Below are 25,724 nucleotides of genomic sequence, written 5' to 3' on the forward strand. Positions count from 1 at the left end.
CAACAGCGTCGCCTGGCGGCCGCAAAAGCCGTGTCCGTTTCTGTCGCTCGTTTCCCCTCCACACCGAATCCGAGTCTCAGGACTCTTTCGGCCAGCTATTAACAACTTTGTGGACTCAACGAGGACTCAACGACCTTCGGCGTAGAATATTTTTTGGCAGTCAACGGAAAAGTCGTATCTGCAAAAGTTCGTCTGACCACTTCGCGGAACGGAATCACTGTTTTCTACCGTCACCCATGTAACATGCTGATGCTATTTTTATAATCGTCAGAAGACTGTTGTTCATCGAATACGACTATAATGATGGCATGAAAATATTTTTAAAATGTTATTCTTATTAGGGTCCCATGGAGCACAGTGCATTCTCTGTTCGAGTGTTTTTGTTATTGCTGCTGGAATATTGCTACATATCTTTCCCCGCCCGTCCACTCTCCCATTTCTCCGCGTGATTATCAACCCCATTATGCAACTAACGGGATAACATGAATTATTTGGTAAAAAAAAACGTCTCTCCTCTCTTCCCACATGTTCCGCAGGATGGGAGATGAAGAAGACTTTGTCGTTGGAACGTCACGATTCTGTCCATGTCACACATTTCACGGCTCAATCTCCACTTACGTCGCCCCTTGCCTCAGATTTACAGTTCCCCTGTTGGCTGCTTTTAGTGGCCATGTCCTGCCGTCATTTCAGGCCATACAATACGTCCTGCTCACACGCACGATAGCACTTGTAGCTGATTTACTGCGAACAACTCACTACCCACGTGCACGTGTGTCCGAACTGTTTACAATTTACGGTGAAAATGAGCACAAACAATACACATATTTGCTCAATTCAAGAAACCTATTCACTATTATCAATTTAACTTTAAATGGTGTTGTTTGTTTTGGGCCGCTTGGCATTTTGGGACTCTGGGCCCAACCCCTTATATGTGTGCATGTGGCACTGTGAAAACCAGAACTGAAAAGCGAACAGTAATTTTAAAGGGGTAGTGAATTCATCTTCTTGGTTCTTTCGGTGAAGTCACGTAGAAGGGAAATAATAAAATAATAAAATAAAACATAATAAAATACAATTCTCACGACGTTTATGTTATGATGTTTTCTTTTTACTATTTTATTATTTCCCTTCTACATGACTTTACCGAAAGAACCAAGAAGATGAATCCCTGCAGTCACGAAAGCTTTAAATCGGGTAGTGAATTTTAAAAGAAGCCATAATTAAATCGCGGCCCTGGCTAAGAGCTGGTGGTGAGGTTCAGGTGGTACTAGTGGCTGGCTGGATAGTTAGGGTTAATGGCAGGTTTAGTCCTATTGGTTATTTGGAGAGTATTTGGCTGCTATAAATTTCCACATGATAAGCCACTTCGTTGAGCTATCCTTTGTGGTTAGGTCGCTTCTGAAGAAATAGTGATGTAGCTCAGTTGACCTTACCTGGTAAAATAAACCATAGTTTAGGTATGTTAGGGTCAGTGGCCGTACTAGCACAAGTGGCTGTTTGGATAGTTTGCTCGGGTTAGTTCCATGGCTCGTACTTGTGGTTGGTTGGTGAGTTAACGTTAGGGTCAGTGGCAGGGCTAATAGTTGGATAATTTGGTTTAGGGTCAATGGGACGGCTAATACTCGTAGCTAGTTAGGGTTAGGTGTAGGGCTAGCGTTCAATTGGCTACTGTGCTCCGTCAACAAACTACTTGCTGCTCCTCTCCATTAATTTGTAGTCTTTTCAGTACGTACATTGGGATATTTTTCTTCCGTTTGGTCTGTGTGTTCAAAGCTGCTTGCATAACTGTGAGAAAGTCAGAGGACACGTTCAAGCCCCGGTGTGATGTTGGTTTAACAATATGTGGGGGGAGCAGTAGGGTAGCGGTTAGCGCACTGTGCTACAAACGCGGCCATCCGAGTTCGATTCCCGCTCACAACCAACACTGGTGACCATTATCTGACCTGGTCCTGGGCATCACCTAGGTCGACTCAGCCTCAAATGAGTATCTATTTGGGTGTATAAACATCGCCACTAGGGAGACAAAGGCGGTCGGGCGTGGTGTTAGCCAGACACTCTCTCGTGTGCTGTACCGGCTAGGTGCTCGCTAACAACACTTGCCCCAACAGTCTGTTAAGGCTATACGGGGGATATTTGTTTTTGTTTGGAGCTGAAAGGGCAATCGATACTGTATACACGTTGGGTTTATAAGTAAAATGCCCTTCATTCATATATCGATACTCCATTGAAAGAATAGAGAAACGAGAGAAAGCAACATTTATATCAGTCTCTAAATGTCTCTCACCAGTCTCAGTACACTTATTTAAAATATTAACACTCTACTGATGCACTTTGTCCAACATAGCCAATGTAATTTGCTTACATGCAATGATGTGTAAGCTGAGGTTATTATAGATAAGGGTGTCAGAAATAAGTGAGGTATATATAGATGTATTGCCCTGTGTGTGTATATATGGCTGTCATGTCTGCGTTGTCAAATAAAAAATGCTGTGGCCTTCAAGTCATTTTTATTCTGTTATAAACATACGAGGCAGAGAGCCAGTCCAGCAGGAAAATAGAGAATGATTCACAACCACTTTAACCAGACATTTGTCACTTTACGCAACCACAATTCTGCAATAACACTGATGTGTTGTGATGGCATGAAGTGCTATATTTTCCCTGTGCCACGTACATGTTTTCTTGAATTTTTGGTGTTACGAATGCACTTTTGTTTCATGTGTCAACATATATTTGTTTCTCTCGATTTCAGTCGACTTTTAAGTCACACTACTTCATGAGACGGATGACCTATTTTTAAAAAAAAACTAGGTGATTTCCCCATTGAACGGTATTTTTAAATGGGTCGTAAAAAGTACATCATAACAAAGGTGATACAAGAACGTTCAGATTTAGAAGGGCAAAACAAAAACTTGAAATACCTGATTCAGATACGTTTCTCAATGAGGTATGGGGACGCATGAGTGGTCGTGTAATGGGAATGTGCTGCAATACAAAAAAACACCTTCCAAACAAAAACATCAAACAGGCTGACAAAACAGAGAGAGGCTCAACCTAATCAGCCATGCAACAATTGAAGACATTTGTTTTCATTCAATATTTAAACCGAGGGAGTAACACATACTAATGCCCTTTATTCTCACAAGACGATGTTTCACGGGCGTCCTCCATTGGGATGTTTGACCAAATTCCATTTATGAATGTTTGCTATGTGGGGAGATGTATATATGTTGAACTTCTTTCGCACCGTACGTAACCAACCGTGCTAATCAGACGTGCTGAGGAAGAACAGCAAACTAAACACAAGACCCATGAGGAGGTATGAGAGCACCCACCACACTTTATCCCACGACACACGACTATGAACTGCAAGTCCAGTGTGCTAACCATTACACCACTGCAGTTTGAATACCCAATATTAACAATGCGAGAGCAATGTCTGTAATACATAAACATAATAAAGCCACTGGCAAATTGTATTATTTAATCCCGCCAAGAGGCGCGGGTGCTTTAAGTAGTTCGAATCGCAGTCGGAACTGTTGCCAGTTCAAATACTTATACAGGTAGGCGATTCAGCTCGACGTATCATTCACCCAGGGTGGATAAAACAGGTACCATTGTGGGAAGTTAAGATTGCCGAAGAAATGGACTGAACTCTCACCAACCCCCCCTACCCACGCAAGAGAACGCGGAATCTCCATAATTGGCTCAGAAAAGTAAACATGAGCAGTGAACACGTTTTACCTGTATTTTAATCGTACTAAAACATCCAAATAACACTGTATCGTCATCATCATCAGCAGCAACATAAGTCATGATCAATCAACTGCTGCACGAAATGTCTCTCTCCACGCTTGCTCGGTTGGTGGGAAGTTCTATTGACCCACGCTTCAGCGCACGCTGGCCAGTGGCGGGTTGGTGATGATGCGGGGAGACATCATAATAATTTCTGACCATACTTCACCACGCCGGTCGATGCGGCGTGGTGAATGGGGAACGAAAAACAAAGGAGAGCAACGGCGGCGACGACTTTTGACAGCTCCGCTCGGCACAAAGCCACAAACCCCCCCAGGGTCTGGAATGCTATTGCCAATAAACTGCAACTTGAAACACTACTTATGAGATCTTCACTCAAAACTGCTCTAGAGGAGTTTTACACCCCTAGCTGCCACTGCAATTTAGTGGCCTAAAATACAATGTTTCGCTCCAGATGATCGCTGCAAAGTATGATCTGTGTTTTGATTTAGTGTGCTGATCTTAAAGGTGCATTGAAAAATGTTGATACTCCGACTGATGCTCCTACTGTTGTGGAGTGACTCATGCAGCCAGCTATGGCTGCAGGGTTTTGGTGGTACATGTTGTTTACGTCGTTTATTGTGAAAATTCGGTCACAGTTCCTATGACTACTGTGTCATTGCTGTTATGGCTTTATTTTGGTGATTTTCGAAAAGTTTTTTGGTTTGGCCATGTTTGTTTGTTGTACTACAGAGTTAGACTTATGGCCTTAATCTAAGTTGTCTTGTGGTTGTTGTTGTTTGACTTGCATCCCACTGGGATTTTGCACAGGGTTGGTGTACGGTGCTTTTTCTGCAATATTTTGCTGTTTTTTCTTGGATTTTCTGTTTGCACATAGTCACTATAAGATGTATTCTTGTTCATGTTCTTGTTTGTTGCGGTTGCACCCGATTCAAGAGCCGAATGGCTCACAGGGCCATACCTAATAAATAAACTTGAACTTGAAACAGCGACCAAGAAGTTGGAACAGCGGTCCAACGAACCCCTCAACCACCTCAACAAAAACAAAGATGGGGAAACGTCATAGGGGTAGGGGGTGGGGCCTCGGTTACGCCCCTCCCCCTATTTATTTTTCACAATGAGAAACGCCTCCGAGGCAGCAAGGGTGCGCATACGCGCGCGTGCTCTCGTGGCACCGCGTGCCCCAGGGGCGACTCGCGTTTCGACTACCGTGCCGGCACTCGCCGCGGTCTCGCGCCTGTGGCAGTAGTAGCAGCGGCGGCGGCGGCGTTGGCAGCATCAGCGGCGTTGGTCGCGTTCACACCGCGGGTTCGTATCGGGGTCGTGTTGCGCGTTCTGCATTTGCTCGGGGTCGCGTTGTCGGTATTCCTAGCGTTGGCGGCGGCGTCGTTTGACTTCGATTGGCGTTGGCTGCGGTTGGCGCGGCTCTCGCTTTGGAGAAGGTGGAGGAGAGAGAGAGAGCTGCAAGTGAGCGACACGCCGCCCGCGTTGACGATGGACGTTAATGAGCGATGGATTGATGATGGGGGGGTGAGCAGTGGGACATCTCCTTTGACAGGAGGATTTAGACGATTGCCCGGCATGCTTCTCAGGAGGAGTTGATGGTGGTGATTTGTGGAGATTCGGGCAGGTTGCGCAACGAATCCGGCGAACAGAGTTCGATTTTTCACTCATCAGTGGTGAGTATCTGAACAGATCGTGGGCCTACCCAAGGTAAACTCGGCCTTAAACCTTTGAAGCAGTGGGGAGACAAAGGTGGCCGAGGCGTTGTTCTGACTACACCTTCAATGCTCCTTGCTGACGTTCATAATCGCGAAGGGCACTCGTCCCACCAATCTGTCAAGGCTGTCTGGCGAATCTTGTGGTGGAGATGGTGACGGTGGTGGTGGTGTGGGATAACTGTGTGGGATCTCTTATAAAGTTCGGGATACCCCCGGAGTTGGGGAGTCCTAGCATAGGTAGCGACTTTGGGAGAGAGACAGCTGTGGAATAAAATACAGAGACACGGAGAGACGCGCAGATAGATTGATGGCAGGCAGAGATCCAGACAAACACATCGAGACTTGAGTCACAAAGATGGACAACAAACACTCGAAGAGACGCATGCAACTTCACCAAACGACACACACCTTCATATCACGACACACACCTTCATATCACGACACACACCTTCATATAACGACACACACCTTCATATAACGACACACACCTTCATATAACGACACACTCCTTCATATCACGACACACACCTTCATATAACGACACACACCTTCATATAACTACACACACCTTCATATAACGACACACACCTTCATATAACGACACACACCTTAATATAACGACACACACCTTCATATCACGACACACACCTTCATATCACGACACACACCTTCATATAACGACACACACCTTCATATAACGACAAACACCATATAACTACACACACCTTCATATAACGACACACACCTTCATATAACGACACACACCTTCATATAACGACACACACCTTCATATAACGACACACACCTTCATATAACGACACACACCTTCATATAACGACACACCTTCATATAACGACACACACCTTCATATAACGACGACACACACACAGACATTCAGAGACACACAAAGAGAGAAAGAGAAACGGCGAGACACGAATAATGTTGTCGGCCTCTAATTACGCGTGAATGCACATGTACACCTGGCACTCATGGTGATGATAATAGCCATATTTTGTCATTTACACGGCTTGGCGTGTCTTTTAATGAAGCCATCAAACACGCAAATGCTTTAATTCACTTCCCCCTAAAGGCTACATGCAGCAATTCCTAGACCTCGGATGAGCACGGTTTGCTACGTAATGTGCGACGTTCACGTATAACGTATTGATACGGCATTTGTGATTACCCCTTTCGATTGCAAGTTAATCGTAGTCGGGAAAACACCGACGGATCAAAACAGTGGAGCTGAGATGCTTGTGGAGTTTGCAAACTCCTGTTATCGAATTTAGAATGGCTAGAGATTATTTTGTTTGTGGCGCGTAGAGATCGGATGTCTTCCTGATGATTTGGCACATGTTGGATTGAGCTTGGATTATTCTTGGATGGGTGACCACCATCCATTAACGAGGCTACTGTGTTCTACGTTGTGAACAACAGAGGCAGTGCAGCATAATCCATTGTTGTATTGCACTTCTACGCTCCCATGTGGTTGCGTCCTATATCCACCAAACCGGACTGACCAACGTATGGTAAAATCATCCCCACTTGTATTTTGTTCATATGCCAATGTGTCTTCATGTGTATCATCTGTGAGTGTTTATATATGGTGGAGCAGTGGTTAGTGTGCTGCGCTACAGACCAAGCTTCCAGAGTGCAATGCCAGCTCATGGGCAACACTCGTGACAATTATCTGAACCGGTCATGGGCCTCCCCTAAGTTGACTCGGCCTCAAATTCTTACCTAATGCGATGTGTAAACATTTCCACTACAGAGACAAAGGCCGTCGGGCAGAGTGCTGCCCACCCACCACCTTCATAGGTGCTCGCAAACAGTACTTACCCTAAAAGTCTTGTTAACGCTATACGGGGGATATTTGGCTTTGTATATGCCAGCGTGAGTGTTTATATATCATTGTGTGTGCACATATATAGCTTTGTGTTTTAATATTTATGAGTAATATCTGTGAGTATTCCCAGTCTGTATTTTTATGCATTCATATTCCAGTGTGCATTCATGTACCAGCTCATGCATGTGGTTTCGTCACACACTGTCACACAAAGGAGATGACGAGAAATGTGTTTGCGTTTCCTGAACACGAGTATTGCGTGGAATGCTTTGTGGTCACAAGCATGCATTATTGGCTGTGCTTGAGTGTGTTTATGCATGGTCATAGATTCTGCATAGTTGTGTCCTGGTATTGTGTCTGCACGCATGACCTGTGAGGTGTAATTCTATGCAGTGCATTGCTGTGTAGGTGGCTGTGTGTATGGGCAGTGCCTAGTCTATTCACCCGAACGGGCACATCCACATTTCTTTTGAGTTATTTTTAGCTGCCCCTTGTGCTGTAAAGGACAGGCGATTTAAATTCTGCGCAAGCAACGCGGTTTTATCTGGCCTAATCTGAAGTGCTAATGAATAACCCGTTTTGTAAACCTTTAATTGCAGTAATGCAGCATTGATGGTTGTCAGTTTTCAAAAACACGACCAAAAGTTTCCTTGATCCACGATTGTGGCTCTGTGATTCTCAAGTTGGCCTTTGCCATAGGAATGTGAAGTATGCACCACTGGATCAGGGCTGGAAACAGCTGGATGGAAGACGAAGATGTTTTCTGACTTTTTTAATTCTTAGATGCACTGTTGAGGTCTTACAGCTATAAAACCTACCATTTAAAATATAATAAGCAATGTTAATGGCACAGTTAACTGTTGCCCTTTGCACTCAGCTTAACTCGCTAACTTTACATACGTAGACAGAAGTACACTGCGTTCAATGTAGAGGTACAAGCAAAACTATTTTAAAATCAACGATCACACAAAGGTGTCTCAACAATGTAAATGTGCAGGGGTAGTGCAGTGGTTAGCTCACTGTACTATGAACCAAATAACCGGAATTCCATTCCCAGCTATTACTTGCAATGACAAGTCGTATCTAAACTGGTTGAGTGGTTTTTAAGCTGGTTCTGGGTTCCCCCCTCCCTCACTTCACTAAACAGTATTGTTATTGTACAGGTCTCGTGCTCTTAACACCACCTACACCAACGTCCAGAAACGTTTTCCAAGTGTGTATTAAACCTCTGCATGTTCAGTGGCTAAATGCGTGTGTGGTTCTTCCCCCTGCAGTGCAGAATCATGGCTGGACCTCGCCCTGTGGTACTGAGCGGACCCTCAGGCTGTGGGAAGAGCACCCTCATCAAGAAGCTCATGTCCGAGTTTGAGGGCGTGTTTGGCCTCAGTGTGTCACGTAAGGACATCACAATACACCGCTCAGCTAAGGTTGACGCATGCCAGCTCACTCTTCCATGTGATGGCAGCCAGCATCACTTTGGATTGTGGATGATAGTGACAAGTGACATGTTCAGCCACTGCCGAGTACATTTGTAAGGGCACTGAGGACAGAATAAATGTTTGTTCTGTGGACTGTCGTCGTGATTTGAAAACTTATGTCAACAATGCCTTCTCTCTTCTTCAGACACTACAAGGAAGCCAAGGCCTGGAGAAGTAACTGGGAAAGGTAATTGTGGATTGAAAACAGAAATAATGTTTCCAGCCAGGAAAAACAGCTTACTGCAACAGTCATGCATAAAATGAAATATAAAAATGTGTGACTTGTTAAAGAGAAAAACAACGTGATTGTGTTTTCGACCAACTGGGTATATGAGCATCAAACATCATTGTCAAGCATACAATAAGTTGTCTATCTGTGTGAGAGTCAATATTGCAAATAATTAGCCTGGATGTTTGTGCAGATTACCACTTTGTGACCCGTGAAGAGATGCTACGTCTCATTGCCGCGGGGGAGTTCATCGAGCACGCTGAGTACTCGGGAAACCTCTACGGCACCAGGTCACCTTGTCTTTTTAGTTAATTGTATTATACTGCGCTTGTCTTAATGTGACCTTCAAGTGACCTTTGTTGTGCTCATAATTTTTAAAGATCATGTCATCACAATATATTGCAGCACACCCAGGACCAAGCAGTGTTCCCTTGCCACCGAAAGGCTAATTGTTTCCTGTGTATTGAGCACACAAGGGCTTCATAAAAATGCTGTATTGAAAAAGGTTATTTGTTTTGTGGTATGAGCATTACATTTGTGTGCCACAAAAATGTGAAATATGCATCCTTCGTGAATGCGAAGAGGCACACTCTACTTCAGGGGTACACAACTTCCAGCCTGTGGAGCCAACATGCGGCGTGGTTTTGACTGGTCCGTAAGCACTCGTGATATTGTGAATGCTCACTGGACAATGCTCTTGTTGGCAAACGTAACGTCACTCGATAATGGGGCGTGACGTTCGCTAGGTTTCAATGTAACACTCTTTACCCATGGGTAGTCGAGAGATTTCCTTTGTGGCCCATGCCTTAATATTACTATGGACCCTTGGTCTAGTTAATCATTTTTATCAGTTAATGGCTTGTATAAAGCAGCATGTGAAATTACGTGAATGTAAAATATTTCTGCAATCTCGTCGTGTAGTAAGTCTGCAGTGAGGGCAGTACTGGACAAGAACCAGATTTGCATCCTGGACATAGACATGCAAGGAGTGCACAGCATGAAGAAGACTGACCTCAATCCCCTCTACATCTCCATCCAGCCACCATCCATCACCATCCTGGTACGTGCATTGCCCGTGCCACTGGGCCGTATGCTGTACTCAAACAAGAGTCGAAAATTATGGCTTAAAGCATGAAGGCATTGTGACCCCATGTTAAACATGCTTATGTTTAACATGGAGTCACAATGACTCTGGTAACTATCCAATATTAATGATGAAATATGAAGTTGTGTATTTGGCACTTACTCTACAGAAAACCAGCCAAACTAATCAAAAGATTGCCAAAACTTTGATAACAAAACAACTTTAATTGAGCAGATAAACCTTTTCAGCTCGAGTAATGAATTGACGCCATGCGCGCACCTTGCCTCCCCACGACCCCATTACGTGTGATGTCATTTCGCCATGCGGCTCGGAAGGTAATTACACTATATGAAGGCATGCCTTTTGGAATCTACGTATGTATGACTTTTCGTCCACGTTATAATTTATCTTCACGAGGCTCAAACCGTTAAATCCGGTAAAACCTGCTGCGTGCCGACTTTGCAGGAGGAGCGACTGCGTCTCCGGAAGACTGAGAATGACGACAGCCTCAAGAGGAGGCTGAAGGCGGCCAAGAAAGAGATCGAATTCAGTCAGTGCCCATTCCCGTCCATGACTATTGATCGCCGTACCTTGAGCTGAGCTTCAGGGGCATTTTGTGTTGACATTCCTACTCACGGAGCAATGCAAGCTGCATTCCTTTCCACACCCCATATGTATGTAGACTGAATCGATTTTGAATCAATCCATCTCTTGTGTAATAATTCCTGGAAAGTGATTCTTGTGTCTTGACTGTATTTTCATCACTAGTTTTTTTTGTTACCACTAGCCAACCTTGCAAGTCGGCTTGTTTCCACTTGGTTTGTTGATTTTTCACATGCCACATGTTTACCTTGCTCTGCACAGGATGCATGCATATCCTCAACTGATTTTCTTTTCAGGTAAGGAGCCAGGGGCCTTTGATGCAATCGTAGTGAATGATGAACTACAAGAGGCTTATGCACAACTTAAGGAACTTGTCAAAAAGGTATTCCTCTCATTTGAAACTTGTTATCCGTAACCAGTGAGCTGTGGTTGCATTACTAGCTGGTTACCAGAAGATGTTGTTACTCTTTGTGGCAATGAAAGGTGGTGAAGGTACAGCCCTGCAATTACTCGCACCACTGACAGAAAAGTTACACCTGCAGGGTATTTGGTCTACTCTTCCACACTGGCCACACTTTGTCCAACCACACGCAAACTTGCCGACATACTGACATTCCCAATTTATACTGTTGGGAGATATAATCGAACAGGCAATCTCTGCATTGCAAGTCCATTGCGCTAACCATCGCACCACGGCAGCATCGCAATGTGACTATGAACGCTGATTAATTTTCTGTTCCCACCCCCGTCCCCTGCAGGAGATCGCAAAGGTGCAGAATGCCCATGACTAGAGGCGCACAGGGCGTGAAGAGGATGAGTGTACGTGCTGGGTTGGCGTGAAGCCTTAGGGAAAGTAACGTACTTGCGTTACTGCATTGGCTTCATGGCTGCCATCGTGTGCCCCCTCTCGCTTGTTACAGTCATATCATGTAGTCTTCAATGTGTTTATTGAGAGCCTTTGAATCTGTATACAGGAGAAGCTGAATATATTAGACCATTATTTAGGAGCAATGCCAGCTGTGCTCATATTCGAAGTCGTGCTTGTATCAGAAGTCACCCTTTGCCTCCCATCACCAGTTGAATGTAAGCATGTGTTCCTTTTAAGGTGTGATTTATATCCAGCTTCTACTGTATGTCAATTAGGGCCAATTTCTCTCCATGTAATAATATCCCTTGCATTCCTGCACTTGGTATAGCTATTTAGTTGTTTTGCACACCACATAAAAAAGTAAAAGGTTTACATTTTGAAGTATAAAAAAATAAGCTGTTATAAGTTAGATGACAGCTGGGTTATTTCAATTAGCTTGAATAATCTCATGGGTAGGTGCTATAGTTAAACCTGCTGCTGTTACGATTTATTTTCCTGCATTGGTGAAATTGAACCTCATCGTTTAAAAAATTCATATCAAAAGCACAGCGATTTCAAGATCACATTTTCCCACGGCTAACAGTTCTGATAGGTGTAGAGTACTCCTCACATATTCCCACTGCTTGCACATCGCTATATGTTTTACAGCCAGCCGAAGCAGTTTGATAAAACATTTTAGTCGTTGCAGTGACAAACATCCAGCAGTTGAACCAGTGGGGTTATGGATGTCGTGCGCTTGTTTTCTTTGTGTTAGTTTCGTAATTTTTCACAATTTTATGCCAATTCTTTCCGCATCACATCACGATACAAAGTGTCCACTATCCAAATCGCATCACGAAGTGAAGTGTCTCAGCATCGTCGTGCTCTGATTGAAAGTGCAGTGTATCATGAACTGCACTGATCCACGGAATATAATGTTACCAGAGGTGGGACAAAGTCATTGTTATGCAAGTCCAAGTCGAGTCGCAAGTCATCAAATTCATGACTCGAGTCTGACTCGAGTCCAAGTCACATGACTCGAGTCCACATCTCATAGGTGGGACAAAGTCATTGTTATGCAAGTCCAAGTCGAGTCGCAAGTCATCAAATTCATGACTCGAGTCTGACTCGAGTCCAAGTCACATGACTCGAGTCCACACCTCTGAATGTTACCTCTACTTATCGAAGTTTAGATATATACAGTACACACACATATTACAGGTACCCCTCTATTTACGAAAGGGATGCGCTCAAGAAACGCGCAAAACGAAATTCCGTAAATCGGAATGGCTTTTCCCATTCATTCAATACAAAAAATTTGGGATGTGTTTCCGACAGTCATTCCAACTTACTCATAACCTAAAAATATACACATATCACTTTTCACAATACAACAATGGTAACATACATATTAAAACGATTAATACATTTTAAGCAAAAATAATTAACCTTTTCAGGGAACTCTCTAAAAGAATGAATGACTAAAAAGGTGATGTGGCGGCATTGCTGTTGCACTGTAGGTATCACGTGACACTGCCGTGGATGGATGACGCAGCTCCCGGGTGGTTTTTGTTTGATTTCATGGCGCGTGCCGAATGAATTTTTATTAATTTCATGGAAATTCGATTTCGTGAATCAAAAAGTGACAATTTCGTAAATCCAAGGTTTGTAAATCGAGGGATACCTGTAGCACAAGGGATGTATTGTCAGAATGGGAACATTGGAATAGGAATGCTCAATAACGTAGAATCCTTTAATTTTTCTCTCCGAGTTGGACTCGCCGCGTGTTACATAATCACGTGTGCACGTGTAAGTGTTATACGTTAAAGGCTGGATCGTAATGTATCCGAGTGCATAGCCTTACATTCCTTAGCTTGATTGATCTGTGTTTTGCTTGTTTGCTCCCCGTGCATCCATGCTGATTGCATTGTCAAAAAGGGAACAGCGGGACAGAAGTAAGTCTTCAACTGCCATTGCAATTGTGATGCAGATGAGGCTAAATGATTTACATGTTGATTTTTCACTTTTTTATTTTTTTTTAAAGTACAAATTGGATGGCATATTTTTGTATTAACCTTTGTGGGTAATACAATAGCATTTTTTTCTGGGTTGTTTTTAAGTTGGTACTAATGTTTCTGGATTTATTTTGTAATACAGATGCCCGTTAATGTGCCTTTGTCTCACTGGTTACTTATGCACAGAAATTTTGTTTTTGAGTCTGTACAACATATCTGTATCAACAATGGGAAAGGCATTTTAAGTAACATAAAAAATCCATTGTTTTTCTAACTCGTGAGTCTTGAAGTTTTCTTCTCAGAAGTGACCTGTGCATGGATATTAGATGTATATCTTTATATGCTGCACAGACAGCGTTGCAACTTGGTGACTGGAATTAAAGTGGCATTAATTTATGGCGAGCTTAAATAATTAGTCGTTCATACATGCATTTTTCTTGACCGTATCTTGTCAATGCTCTGCAAGATGAAGCCATCTCCATGCTGGAGGTTTGTTTGACCATACTTTACCATTATTATCAGTATTGCTTACAGGTTGGAGAAGGTAGAGGGGCACCCAGGACTGGATCAGATATCACCACTCAAGCCATGGCCAATAAAACACAGGTCGCTGGGTTCATAAGGCAGAGCAGTGCACTATTCACTGCACTCCCCTCCGTTTATACATTTTCTCAATCTAGTATGCAGCAGCTACAGATAATATTTAACATGTACAACCGTGCACTGATAGGATTTAATCATCACTCAGACAAAACAAATGATGAGTGAGTCTGCCTCATTCGTAAGCTGCTCTCGAACAAAGACTTTTGAGGGGAATGGTAAATGAACGGCCAATTTGGCAGCAGCAAATAGCAACCAGCTTTTCAGGCAACCTCAATTGTTCATGGAGCCCGCCTCCTCTCAAGAGACTTTGAAGCAGCTGTGAAAGAAAAGGTCACGATGCACGAGATAAATAGACAATGAAGCGTTACATTCTCAACGTGAGCGCCGCTCCGTGCAAAGGTTTGCAGGCAGTGCAAATACACCGGAGCCTACGGGCGGGAAGGCCCAGGCGCCGGGTTATGAATAGGGGGGGAGGGCATTGGACTGGGGTCTTTATTTCATCCCTTGCATCATAGGGTCCACACCTCTTTCGCCAGGTGTGACGCAGTCTGAAATGCCACCCAGACATCGACGCAGCTCGTCATCCTGCCACAGCCATCTCGGTAGTGCTGTGGTCGAAGCCCTTGGCTTGTTAATTCGGAAGTTTATGATTTTCATATTCCATGTTGGACCTCAACCCAGCCCATGAACCAAATAAACTCCCAGTTCGTCATGAATATGTTTTATTATATGGTGAGGCTGGCCACTGCCACATGAATGTAGAATTCCCAAACTGGCTTGGGGCTGCTATCGGAGATGAGTGATGCCTCGTTGCTCGTTTGCGTTCCTTACCTTTCATGATGAACCCGTCACGAGCGAAATATAATGCTTGTTCCCTTTTGCTTCCAACATAATTAAAACATGTATTTATTTTGTATGCTTTTTTCTACTAATTTTATTCACATTGCTTTAAAACAGCAGCACGTTTTTTTTATATTACACAATTATACAAAGGTTATTCCAAAACCCTTTAGTTCTTCAGCAAATTATCGCTTTTCTTGGAAATAACAAGCGTCACGCACGTTCATTAAAACACGCTAATTGTACACAGCCTTCATCTTGTGGCACCACGCTTGGCCAGGGCTGGATTTAGGCATCTTTGCCTCTGGGACGCTCGAGCAGAAAAGACCGCCCCCGCTCCTCCACGTACAGACACAATATCGCCAAAAATACCACCTTAATGAAGGCAATATTGTTTATATCCTTCATTTTAAAACAATACTATCAATAAACAGTCCTTTTTTTTGTTCATAGAAAATTGTAACGATATATGTTCGTGGGCCCCTCTGGAGTTTTGGGCCCTGGATAAATCTCCACCCCCCCCCCTTCCCAAATCTGGCCCTGCCCTTGGCAATCTACGGTGGGCGGCTGAACATTCACCTCTGCGCTACAAGCACGTCTCTGTATTTAACCAGCACCGCCCATAGCCGGCATGTGTCCCAGTGGAAGAGAAATCCCCCACCCATCGTGACAGACGCCGAAACGGTGATGCCCGCCAGGCCACGGCTGTCTCTTTAAATCAGGGGCGGGGAACCTTTTTTCTGCCAAGGGCCATTTGAATATTTATAACATTATTCGCGGGCCATACAAAATTATCAACTTAAAAATTAGTCCGTTATATTTGGTCAAACATTTAATTAACTCACCCTTAATGTGATGGCTGGAACTGCTTCTCTTTGGCGAGGCGCGTGATGTTAGCTGGTATTGATGATGTTGCTACTCGCAAATGCTTTTCCAGGTTTGCTCCGAGATTTATTGAATTTCGAGTCCCGCCTGCGGTTGCCTTGGCAGGGCCAGACTAAATGATTTCGCGGGCCTCATACGGCCCTCGGGCCGGACGTTCCCCACCCCTGATTTAAACGAACACGTAACACCCCACCGCCCGTCCAGCACGCCGATCACACAATTCCCGTAGTAGTAGGAGTATGAACACAGCAATTACTGCTTTAGACTAAACTTTAAAATGTACTTCATGACAACCATGTACACACTTCAAATGTGTAATAATTTCAGGCCATGCCATGTCAGTTATGGATGTTGTTTGACCATACTTCACTACGCTGGTCAGTGCCGGTGCTGGTTGGTGCAAGGTTGAGATGGTGGGGGGGGGGCAGGCAGGATCTGTACAGATATATCTCGCAACCCATGTCGATCATGGCCGGGGATTGAACTTATGTTGCCGAGTTTATAACATGGTGCACAAACCGCTTTGCCACCGCTCCACCCAGATGTGTAAAGGATCAGTAACAAAATTCCCTTAAAAGGCACATGTTGCGGGCTAAGCACGCAGCGCGTGCGTTCATGGCTCTCTCTGCACAACGCGGGGATTAGCGGCTGATGTGGGTGGAGGAGAAAATGTGAATCATTGTTGTTGGCGGGTCGAGGGTGTATGAATACCCGTGTAAAAATGTGGCATCATGCCCCTCCGCTATTATTCTTGAGAATTGAGGGGAGCAGTAGCCTTGTCCAAAGATTCCTGCTCGTTGCAGGGGAGCTAACCAGACGTGGCTATGTTTTTTGACAGCCCTCGTGGAAGCTGCAGTGTTTTGGCAGCTGGCTGTGTGACAAAAAATATCGCCCGGCGTATTCTCCATCGCGGGGCAGTGAGAGCGTCGGCAAGAGCGAGCGGGGCAGTCGGCACTTTCCAGGAGTTGCTCCCGCTCCAAAAAATCCCCCCTGGGTGGACTAACAGCTCAGGGCATGTAATGGTGCGCCGATTCATCGGTTAAAACCGACGTTTACGCTCGCGATGCACCTCGAGTCGTGCGCGTGAGAATTACATCACGGTTTGTAAAAGCCGTATGCAAATGTTATGCGAATGGTACATTCAAGCTAAATGTGCGAACGGAACTGTTACGAATGAGACGGGGGGGGGGGGGGGAAATATATATATAGTAAAAACTAGATATAAAAACTTGTCAAGACAATTGAATTAGCAAGGGGGGGATGAGTGGGGGGGGGGGGATGGGTGGGGGGGGGGATGGGTGGGTGGGGGGTTGGTGAATCGTTGCGGGCCATCCATTGAGTAGTTACGCAAAAATCTGCCAAAACTTGACCCCTCGCCCCTTCCCTGTAGGCCCGCGGACTTTTTACACACCCCCCCCCACCACCCGAATCCTATAGAACGGCCGATATTTAATCCACGCAGAAACGATCAAGGATTAATAATATTAACGTGTTTAAGCAAACGGATAGTCCACTGCCGGACTATCTAACTCATTTGAAGGCCAATGTAGACAAGTTATTATCGAGGCTTCACCCCCCCCCCCCCGTTTCCTATGCGTACGTACATTGTGAGTAGACCCCCCCCTACGCAAGCGTACGCATTTGGGTTAACCCCCCTCCATGCGTACATACTGAATGGATGGCCCCTTACTTGACTGCTATTCACGACAGCATGCGGTTTGTGCTGCAGAGCTGATGCTGAAAGGAGGTCCCCCCTCTACGGGCGGCCCCACATTAAGGCGCGTTTTGGGGCAGGGTGCGGGGAGGGGGGGGGTGTCACTGCGAGGGCAAAGGGGGCGATCCCTGCCGATCAAGCTCCCCAGCGGCGCTGCGCAGCTCCCCCACAACCACACCGTGCAACCCGTGCCACGCAGAGTTCCTTCATCCAGCACTCGAGTCTAGACTCCAGAGGTCCTGGTTTAGGCTTTAGAAATGCTGGGCTAGACTCTAGCGGTCTTCGTCTATGTTCTAGAGGTACTGGTCTATGTTCTGTAGGTCTTGGTCGAGGCACTAGAGATCCCAGTCTCTGCTCTAGAGGTCACAGACTCTCGAGATCCTGGTCCAGATTCTGGATGTCCTGGTTTATGGCATTAGAGATCCTGCTATAGACTCTGGAGATCCCGAGACGTGCCCTACAGGTCCTGGTCTTGGTTCTGTAGCTCCTTCCTGTGGCCCTGAGCCTGGGCCGCCGTGGGCCCCACATTCTGCCGCGTGGCGACACGGCGCCGCCGCTCCTCCTCCGCACGAATGAAGGTGCGGAGCGCCCGGGACGGGAAAAGCAACGAGGAGCGACGCGAGCGACTCACGGGGTCATCCTGCAGCCACGGCGCTGCCAGGCACTCGGGCGAGGTGGGGCGGCTCCTGCAACACAGCGACAATGCACCGTTGTACACACGCTGCACTCTTGTCGGCCCAGAGCTCGACGGGGGCCTCTCCGCGGCGCGCCGCGTCGTGGGGGTTGTTTTGTCGACACTTCAAGCCTGCCGCACGGTAAAGGCGGAGAGCAAACACGTTGGAGCACAGAAAGTACAGGAACACAATGGGCTCTGCTGCACTGCCCTCTGCTGACAACAAGCTGACGTAACTCATGCATTCGCACGTTTACGCTCGCTCGCCTTCACCAACCCGCACTGATCAGCGCGGCCAAGTAGGGTCTATTAACCCCCACGACCCTGATCCACTCATCCGGCAGTGGATTGACAAAAGGGCTATGCACGCATATGAACGCACACGGGCAGCCACTCGTGACTCACACGGGGTTTAGGAGGAGTATGTTCTTGAGGAAGAGCACCGCGTTCCTCGACACCTTCGAGTAGCAGCTGCCGAAGTTGACCTCTGCCCTGCGGATGTTGGCGCACGTCTGCTCGACGTTCGGCGCGAGGAATGGATGCCCGCCGCTGAGTCTGCCGTCCGCACGGAGCACCCACACACAGCAGTGGGCACCGGTAAAGCACAGCACACTCCGGGTCCCACCAACGTCGGTTGCAGCTTGTGTGGCGTACATAGCAGCAGCAGCATCATGGATTTTGCACGTAAAAAAGGCAACCCAGACAATAAACATCTCGCCCAGACCCTGCCACAGCCCTATCGCTGATTGAGTATTTTATAAACTCTCCAGGGTTATCCGAGTCACTCTCACTTACGGATGCGAGTTGGAGGTTAGGGCCGCATTGTGGGTTGCTGTGTGGTACGTACACGATAAATGTGATGACGCCCAGACCCCAAATATCCGCAGGGGTGCTGAACGGTCCTCCCTTTATCACCTCCGGGGCTGGAGGCAGAGGAAGGTGGTGGGGTGGTACAAATGGGGTCAGGGTAGGGAAGAGAGAGCAGTAAAACCACAATAGTTACAGGACCCAGAGAAAAAATGTCAGTCCCACTTGAGGTACCAAAGATTTTATCATCATCATCGTCTGCTGGATGACAGCCTTCTCAAGACATGGCAATTTCGCACAGTCTTGTGATGCAACAATCCATCTAGCTCCTGCACTAGAGAGGGGTTCATTGCTCCATCTCCGTGGTGGGCATCATCTCAGACGTGATCCTTTGGCTGCCATTCCGTTGTTAGTCTTGTACTCAGCCACCCAGCCACCCATCTACTCAGCCACCACCCATCTACTCAGCCACCCATCTACTCAGCCACCCAGCCACCCATCTACTCAGCCACTCAGCCACCCAGCCACCCATCTACTCAGCCACCCATCTACTCAGCCACTCAGCCACCCATCTACTCAGCCACTCAGCCACCCATCTACTCAGCCACCCAGCCACCGATCTACTCAGCCACTCAGCCACCCATCTACTCAGCCACTCAACCACTCAGCCACCCATCTACTCAGCCACTCAGCCACCCATCTACTCAGCCACTCAGCCACCCATCTACTCAGCCGCCCATCTACTCAGCCACTCAGCCACCCATCTACTCAGCCACTCAGCCACCCATCTACTCAGCCACTCAGCCACCCATCTACTCAGCCACTCAGCCACCCATCTACTCAGCCACTCAGCCACCCATCTACTCAGCCACTCAGCCACCCATCTACTCAGCCACTCAGCCACCCATCTACTCAGCCACTCAGCCACCCATCTACTCAGCCACTCAGCCACCCAGCTACCCATCTACTCAGCCACCCATCTACTCAGCCACTCAGGCACCCCGCCACCCACCGCTGTACTCCAGGGTGCCGCTGCTCCCGCTGTTGCCCCCTGTCCCCAGTGCGGCGACTTTCCGTGTGCTGCCGAAGTCGATGAGTTTGAGGATGCGCGTGGGGCTCACGACGACGTTGGCGGGGCACACGTCCAAGTGCAGCAGGCCGCGCCCGTGCACGTGCTCCAGCGCGCGTGCCAGCTGGCGCAGCAGCAGCACCAGGTCCTCCTCGGAGTACGCAACCCTGTCACGGGAGGGTCGAGGCACGTGTTTTTACCCAGAGCGGACGTACCTCTGTACCTCTTCAGACCGGGAATGGAATTTAGTTGTGAGCGGGACAGGATCAGGGAAAGGAGGGAGGGGGGGGAGCTGTCGTTACAGTTTGTGTTAAACACACACGCATAGACACACGTAGACACACACAAAGTGTGGTACTGTGATATGTGCACACGCAGACATAGCCAGACAGAGACACACATCACAATGGGAGACACATGCACCCACACATGGACAGTGCCAAGCACGTGCACATACATACGGACACAAATGCACATAGAGAGACAGGCACACGAATACACATGCATAGAGATCTGAATGCACACACACAGAAACATATGTACACAAACATTGACGTAGCCATGCACGCAGACGTAAAAAAGATCCCCCATATAGCTTTAAAACTGTTAGTGATCAACTACTTCGAACGGCACAGCATTCGAGGGGGTGGGTGGTCATCACCATACCCAACCGCCTTCAGCGCTGATGTGTACACACCGCACCAGGTACTCAACACACCACACCAGGTACTCATGTAAGGCTGAGGCGACTTAGGAGAGGCCCAGGAACGGTTTAGGTATTGGCCGTGAGCGGGAATCGGACTGGTGTCGCCGGTTTTGCAATGAAGTGTGCTCACCACTCCACTACCACTCTCCAAACCCACAACGATAACAACCGCCTTTTACCACTAAGTGCCAGACGAGGTGCACCTTGAGGCGTGGGGCTGGTCACCCCTCCACCTCAATTACCTGACCAAATAACCACAGGGAAATCACCACAAGAAGCAAGCACCGGAGACCCCCGGGGGAACAGGCATCCCTGACGTCTTCAGGCCGAACCCCACTTGGTGGCTCCAGGAGACACTACCCACCCCCTCCCCAACACCTTAGGGCTCCTCCAGGAACAGCAGGAAACCACCGCGGTTGGCCACGTGGAAATGACCCGCCTCCTGCTGGCCGTCCATGAAAAAGAGCTGTGTAGCTCATCGGATTCCTCCAGCGCAAGTAAATATTCAGATTGCGACAAACCCACGCACACTTGACCGCCCCCCGGCGCGTGTCCACACTCGCCTCTCGCACAGGTGCTGCAGCAGCTCATTGCCGCCGACGAGCTCGGTGACGAGCACGACGTGGCGCGGCGTGACGAACGCCTCGTGCACGGCCAGCACGTGCTCGTGGCTCAGCGAGCGCAGGGCATCGAACTCGGCGCGCGCCAAGGCTCGGCTCTCCTCGTCCGCCGCGGCCAGCACCTTGGCTGCGAACGCACGGCCCGTGGCGTTCTCGCGGCACACCCGGATCACTCCGAACCGGCCCCTGCCGCGTCGTTCAAACAGTTCAACGGGGGAAAACATTTTTTTGTGTATTTTTTTTTTGGCTTGTCCCATAATTCTGTAATAAATGACTGGACCACGATGTCTGGCTCAGTGTCCTTTATTCGGTTCGTGCTGTACACCCACACGGCTGTCTTTACTCTGTAGCTTCTCCACGGTGCTGACTCCAATGTCGGCCCGATCCACAACAGCAGCTCCGCTGCTGTTTCTCTCACACAGCCCCCCTTGGCTGTACTCGCTGCAACTCCTCTCCCTCCGCAGCTCTGACAGCCTCTTGCTGTCTCTCTCTCTCTCCGCAGCTCCTCCTGGCAGCCACACCGCTGCCTCTAACACGCAGCCCTCTCTCTCTCTCTCTCCGCAGCTCCTCCTGGCAGCCACACCGCTGCCTCTAACACGCAGCCCTTCTGGCTGTCTCCTCTGCAGCTGCACACCACTCCGCAGCTTCCTCTTATCTTCGGGGTTGGCTCCCGATGGCCGTCGGCGCCCCCCCCTCTCCACACTCGCCCGCGTGGCCTCACTCTTTTCCGCTCACACCCCGACTGCCTTCCCCTTCCGGTTTACCCGCTTAAGGACCCGAACCTTCCCCCCACGTCACATGACTCCACCCCCCGTGACGTCACATCCGGAAGGTCGCTTACGCCCGCATTACAATTCTATGCCGGTTGCGCTTTCGGCGCGATGTCACGAGACGAAAAATCTATTTGGATCTCTCGCAGAATGTGGGCGCTGAAGCGGATGCCACAGAGCTACCTCTGAGATCCCACCCACTCTGCCACCGTCGTGTGACACACCCAAGGAGATAATGAGCACTCAGGTGAAACGACGAGACGAGCTCATGTGCAAGAGTGTGATGCATCATGGCATTGCAAGACCGCGAGCGATGGTGTGCAATGTATGCATGTTGATCAGCTTTCGCACTGTACGCAGCCAACCGTGCTAATCGGAGGTGCGGTGATAAATCACAAACTAAACACAAAAAAAGCTTCATCACGAGCAATGTGGGGAAGCTTTGATCCAGCAGTGCATTGCTCGTGGCTGATGATGAGGTTGGTACGTGATTATGCGACACCAGTACCTGGCCTTCTCCTCCAGGAAGGTGTAAGGGGCCTGTGGGTGGCCCTGCGTGGTCGCCACAGTTGCCGGTGGCCCCGCGGTGTCACGACGGGACCTCGCCGTCACTCCCAAAGCGCGACCTGAAGATGTATGGCGAGACCCGGTTTAAACTCGCCGCACACCCGCCCCGTGGTGCAGCCAGAATCAGGCTCACGTTGAACGCGCGCGCCACCTAGTGACGGAATTGTTGCACCTGCCCAAACCAAAATGTATTTTTAAAAAGCGGACAATTTAACTCCTTCGTATATCTGTCCCTGCACATACAAAATGCAAGTATATTTTACATTCCCCCCCCAACCACCAGGCCTTTTGTCCGAGCATAATTCCGCAGCAGCATTGGTTCAATGCAAGCAAACTCTGGACCGGTTTCGACGTCTCATCGCCAGAGTCGAGGCATTTTTGGGAGGGCAGAAATCATGCACTCTCAAAATGCCTCGGGGCTGACAGTTTTCCAGGAGATAGCGAGCGAGAAATTAAGTCCTGGCTACAAATAGTAAAAGGAAGTTTCGAAGCTGGTGCAGGACAGGAGCAGGTGGAAAGATCTCACGCAGCCCCATCGCATCGAAGAGAAGACGGGAGGGAACTCGTCAAAGGACATTGGCCACATCGCCGGCACCGTCTCCACGCACCTCCAGGGATGAGCGCGGGCTCCGAAGCGGGGCTGCCGCGGCCCTTGCCAACGCGCGTGGCGCACGCCACCCTGAAGCGGTAGGCGAGGCCCTGGCACAGGCCACCCACGTGGTGGTACGTGTCCGAGAGGCCGCTTGCCACCTCCTGCCAAGGCTCCCCTGGGCCTGCGGTGGTGCAAGCATCACAGGCAGCACGTCAATGAAGGTAAGATGGGGGCACTGGCATAGCGAGTGGTGTAATGTTACCAGCGAATGAGTCCTCGTCAACCTGGCGGACTTTGTAAAGTGTCCCCGAGAAAATGTCTCTCTGTGTCTCTGTCCATGTCTCTCCGTGTGTGTGTCTCTCTCTCACCCTCTGTATGTATGTGTGTGTGCGTCCTCTCCGTGTATCCGTCAATGTCTCTGTCCATGTCTCTGTATTTTGGGGTTCCCTTTCCCCTGTCTGCACAGCGCCCTACGGGGGGGGGGGGTTGTGGCGTCGTCTCTGATCGCGGCACGCAGGGATTTAGCTACCGGCTTGCATCTCGAGGCAGTACGTGAGCGGCGTGCGCGCCTGCATTGGCTTCCACACCACGAGGGCGCCGCTCTCAAACACCTGCGGCACCTCGGGGGCCGCCCCCGTCCAGCTTGGAGGCTCTGACACACCGAGAGGGAGAGGGAGACAAAGGCATGAAGGGAGACATGGGCACGGAGAGGGAGACGCAGGTAGGGAGTGGGGGACAGAGGCAGGGAAGAATACAAGGGGAGGGAGGAGCAGCCACAGGCTGTGACTTCCCCACGACGTGTCAAATCGGCTATTAGATGTGTCTGTCTACACGTGCACTGGTAAAATGTACGGCATTCGAGAACACCTAGGTAAACAAGGAGAGAACATTGAATGGCCCACACACACACGCATTTGCTATATGCAACTTAAAGCAGGTCTCAAAAGGCATTGTTGGCATTTGAAGATAACAACCAGGGCCTGTGGTGAAATCACTGGACCCGCGACGAGAATGTTGTCAAAACACGGCTCTGTGGTGCTCCCACGAAGCTGAGGTTATGATGAATTGTAGAGATAGTACTGGTCACTAGTTGGCTCGTTAGTTAAGGTTAGATCTGTTGCTTGCGGTGGCGCTACTAGCACGAGCGAGCATGCAGGAGGTGGTGGCTGACTAGGGAGGCACCGGCACGAGCGAGAGTGCAGGAGGTGGTGGCTGACTAGGGAGGTACCGGCACGAGCGAGAGTGCAGGAGGTGGTGGCGATGCCGAGGGAGTTGACGGCCATGCACTCGTAGACTCCCGCGTCGGCCATGCCGGCCCGCACGATCGTGAGCAGCTGCCGCCCGTCCGCTGACCCGGCCAGCCGCACGCGCTCATCCGGCTCCAGCAGCTTCCTGTCTGCTCCGGCGGCCCGTGGCCACCACAGAGCACAGAGGGGGGCACAGAGAGGAGCACAGGGGGTAGGGTAAGAGCAAGCTGCAATGGGTAAGAGCGAGCTGCAATGGGTAAGAGCGAGCTGCAATGCGGCACCCCCTCAATTCAGAGCCTGCATGGCTCCCCTTGGCTACCCCACATGGGTAACTTTGGCTACTCCACATTTAGGATGCATTTAGAATGCGGTGAATGAGAAGCGAGGACACCACGGTGCAAGTATAGGGGGGAGGGGCACAGTCGTACCCTTGAGCCACGAGATGGTGGGGGCAGGACTCCCAGCCGGGCTGCAGCACAGAGTCACAGGCTCCCCCTCCACCAGCAGCTCGTCCTTGAGCTTCACGGTGAACGCCGGCAGGCTCTCTGTGGCACACGCCTGCTCAATGAACGTTCTTCGCTATCGCTGCACGTGACACGCGTGTTTTAGCCACGTGGTAGGATAGCGCAATCGTCCCATAACAATACATCGATTTGTTGATGAAGATAGATAATTATGCCATCAGCACACGAATGGTGCGTTTTTTATTGTACTGTTGTATTATGATTTATGCATATAGTCAGTTCGTGCGCTGGTGCTACATGCATTGTTACATGTGTAGTGACACAAGTAGGGTCACTATGCTGTAGTGCCAGCCACTGATTCTGGAGTGCCGCTGAGCGCCGGGAACCGCCATAGGAGGTTTGAGGTACACGTGGCCGGGAGCCGGGAGCTCCTGACTTGATACAGCAGGGGGCGTGGCCGAGGGCGGAGCAAGGCCACCAGCAGCGGGATAAAGGGGGAGCCCAGAGAGGGATCAGGGTTCGTTTGTGGGGATCGTGCTGGGACTCTTCGCTCTTCGCTCCCTGTTCGTCGGTTGAACCTTAGCTGGG

The 25,724-nt window shown here is 48.7% G+C and overlaps 2 protein-coding genes and 1 long non-coding RNA gene across 4 annotated transcripts in view; 2 read left to right on the plus strand and 1 right to left on the minus strand.

Annotated features, from left to right (window-relative positions):
- Window positions 1-4,959: 4,959 nt before the first annotated feature.
- Window positions 4,960-12,030, plus strand: LOC144727491 (guanylate kinase-like). Of its 2 annotated transcripts, none has more exons than XM_078606370.1 (8): window positions 4,960-5,064; window positions 8,598-8,718; window positions 8,947-8,988; window positions 9,224-9,320; window positions 9,952-10,090; window positions 10,580-10,664; window positions 11,014-11,099; window positions 11,476-12,030. In XM_078606370.1, the coding sequence occupies exons 2-8, from the start codon at window positions 8,607-8,609 to the stop codon at window positions 11,506-11,508; spliced, it is 594 nt and encodes a 197-aa protein (XP_078462496.1). In that variant the 5' UTR covers window positions 4,960-5,064; window positions 8,598-8,606; the 3' UTR covers window positions 11,509-12,030. The 2 variants fall into 2 exon arrangements, with proteins under 2 accessions (XP_078462496.1, XP_078462486.1); XM_078606360.1 differs by lacking the exon at window positions 4,960-5,064 and adding an exon at window positions 7,274-7,295.
- A 5,491-nt stretch (window positions 12,031-17,521) lies between these two features.
- Window positions 17,522-25,724, minus strand: part of LOC144727498 (striated muscle preferentially expressed protein kinase-like) — a 40,046-nt gene continuing 31,843 nt past the window's right edge. The window contains exons 25-34 of the mRNA XM_078606374.1: window positions 25,101-25,217; window positions 24,654-24,821; window positions 23,955-24,077; window positions 23,442-23,606; window positions 22,775-22,892; window positions 21,440-21,682; window positions 20,114-20,337; window positions 19,142-19,217; window positions 18,700-18,849; window positions 17,522-18,307 (exon numbers count right to left, since the gene is read on the minus strand). Of these exons, the coding sequence (XP_078462500.1) occupies window positions 18,079-18,307; window positions 18,700-18,849; window positions 19,142-19,217; window positions 20,114-20,337; window positions 21,440-21,682; window positions 22,775-22,892; window positions 23,442-23,606; window positions 23,955-24,077; window positions 24,654-24,821; window positions 25,101-25,217 (1,613 nt within the window). The 3' untranslated portion in view covers window positions 17,522-18,078. The remainder of the gene's footprint in view (window positions 18,308-18,699; window positions 18,850-19,141; window positions 19,218-20,113; window positions 20,338-21,439; window positions 21,683-22,774; window positions 22,893-23,441; window positions 23,607-23,954; window positions 24,078-24,653; window positions 24,822-25,100; window positions 25,218-25,724) is intronic.
- Window positions 18,521-21,781, plus strand: LOC144727506 (uncharacterized). The gene is made up of 2 exons (XR_013587403.1): window positions 18,521-18,891; window positions 20,163-21,781. It is a non-coding gene; the product is annotated as an uncharacterized LOC144727506 (long non-coding RNA).

The sequence above is a fragment of the Lampetra planeri genome, chromosome 2 (assembly GCF_965212315.1).
Source record: "Lampetra planeri chromosome 2, kcLamPlan1.2.h2, whole genome shotgun sequence".
Lineage (NCBI taxonomy): Eukaryota > Metazoa > Chordata > Hyperoartia > Petromyzontiformes > Petromyzontidae > Lampetra > Lampetra planeri.

What these genes read in the sequence shown, in the direction of transcription:
- LOC144727491 (XM_078606370.1), top strand. Translation starts at nt 8,607, where the DNA reads ATGGCTGGACCTCGCCCTGTGGTACTGAGCGGACCCTCAGGCTGTGGG. An exon ending in CAAGAAAGAGATCGAATTCA is followed by an intron (nt 10,665 to 11,013) that starts GTCAGTGCCCAT and finishes TTTTCTTTTCAG; the next exon opens with GTAAGGAGCCAGGGGCCTTT. An exon ending in TTAAGGAACTTGTCAAAAAG is followed by an intron (nt 11,100 to 11,475) that starts GTATTCCTCTCA and finishes CGTCCCCTGCAG; the next exon opens with GAGATCGCAAAGGTGCAGAA.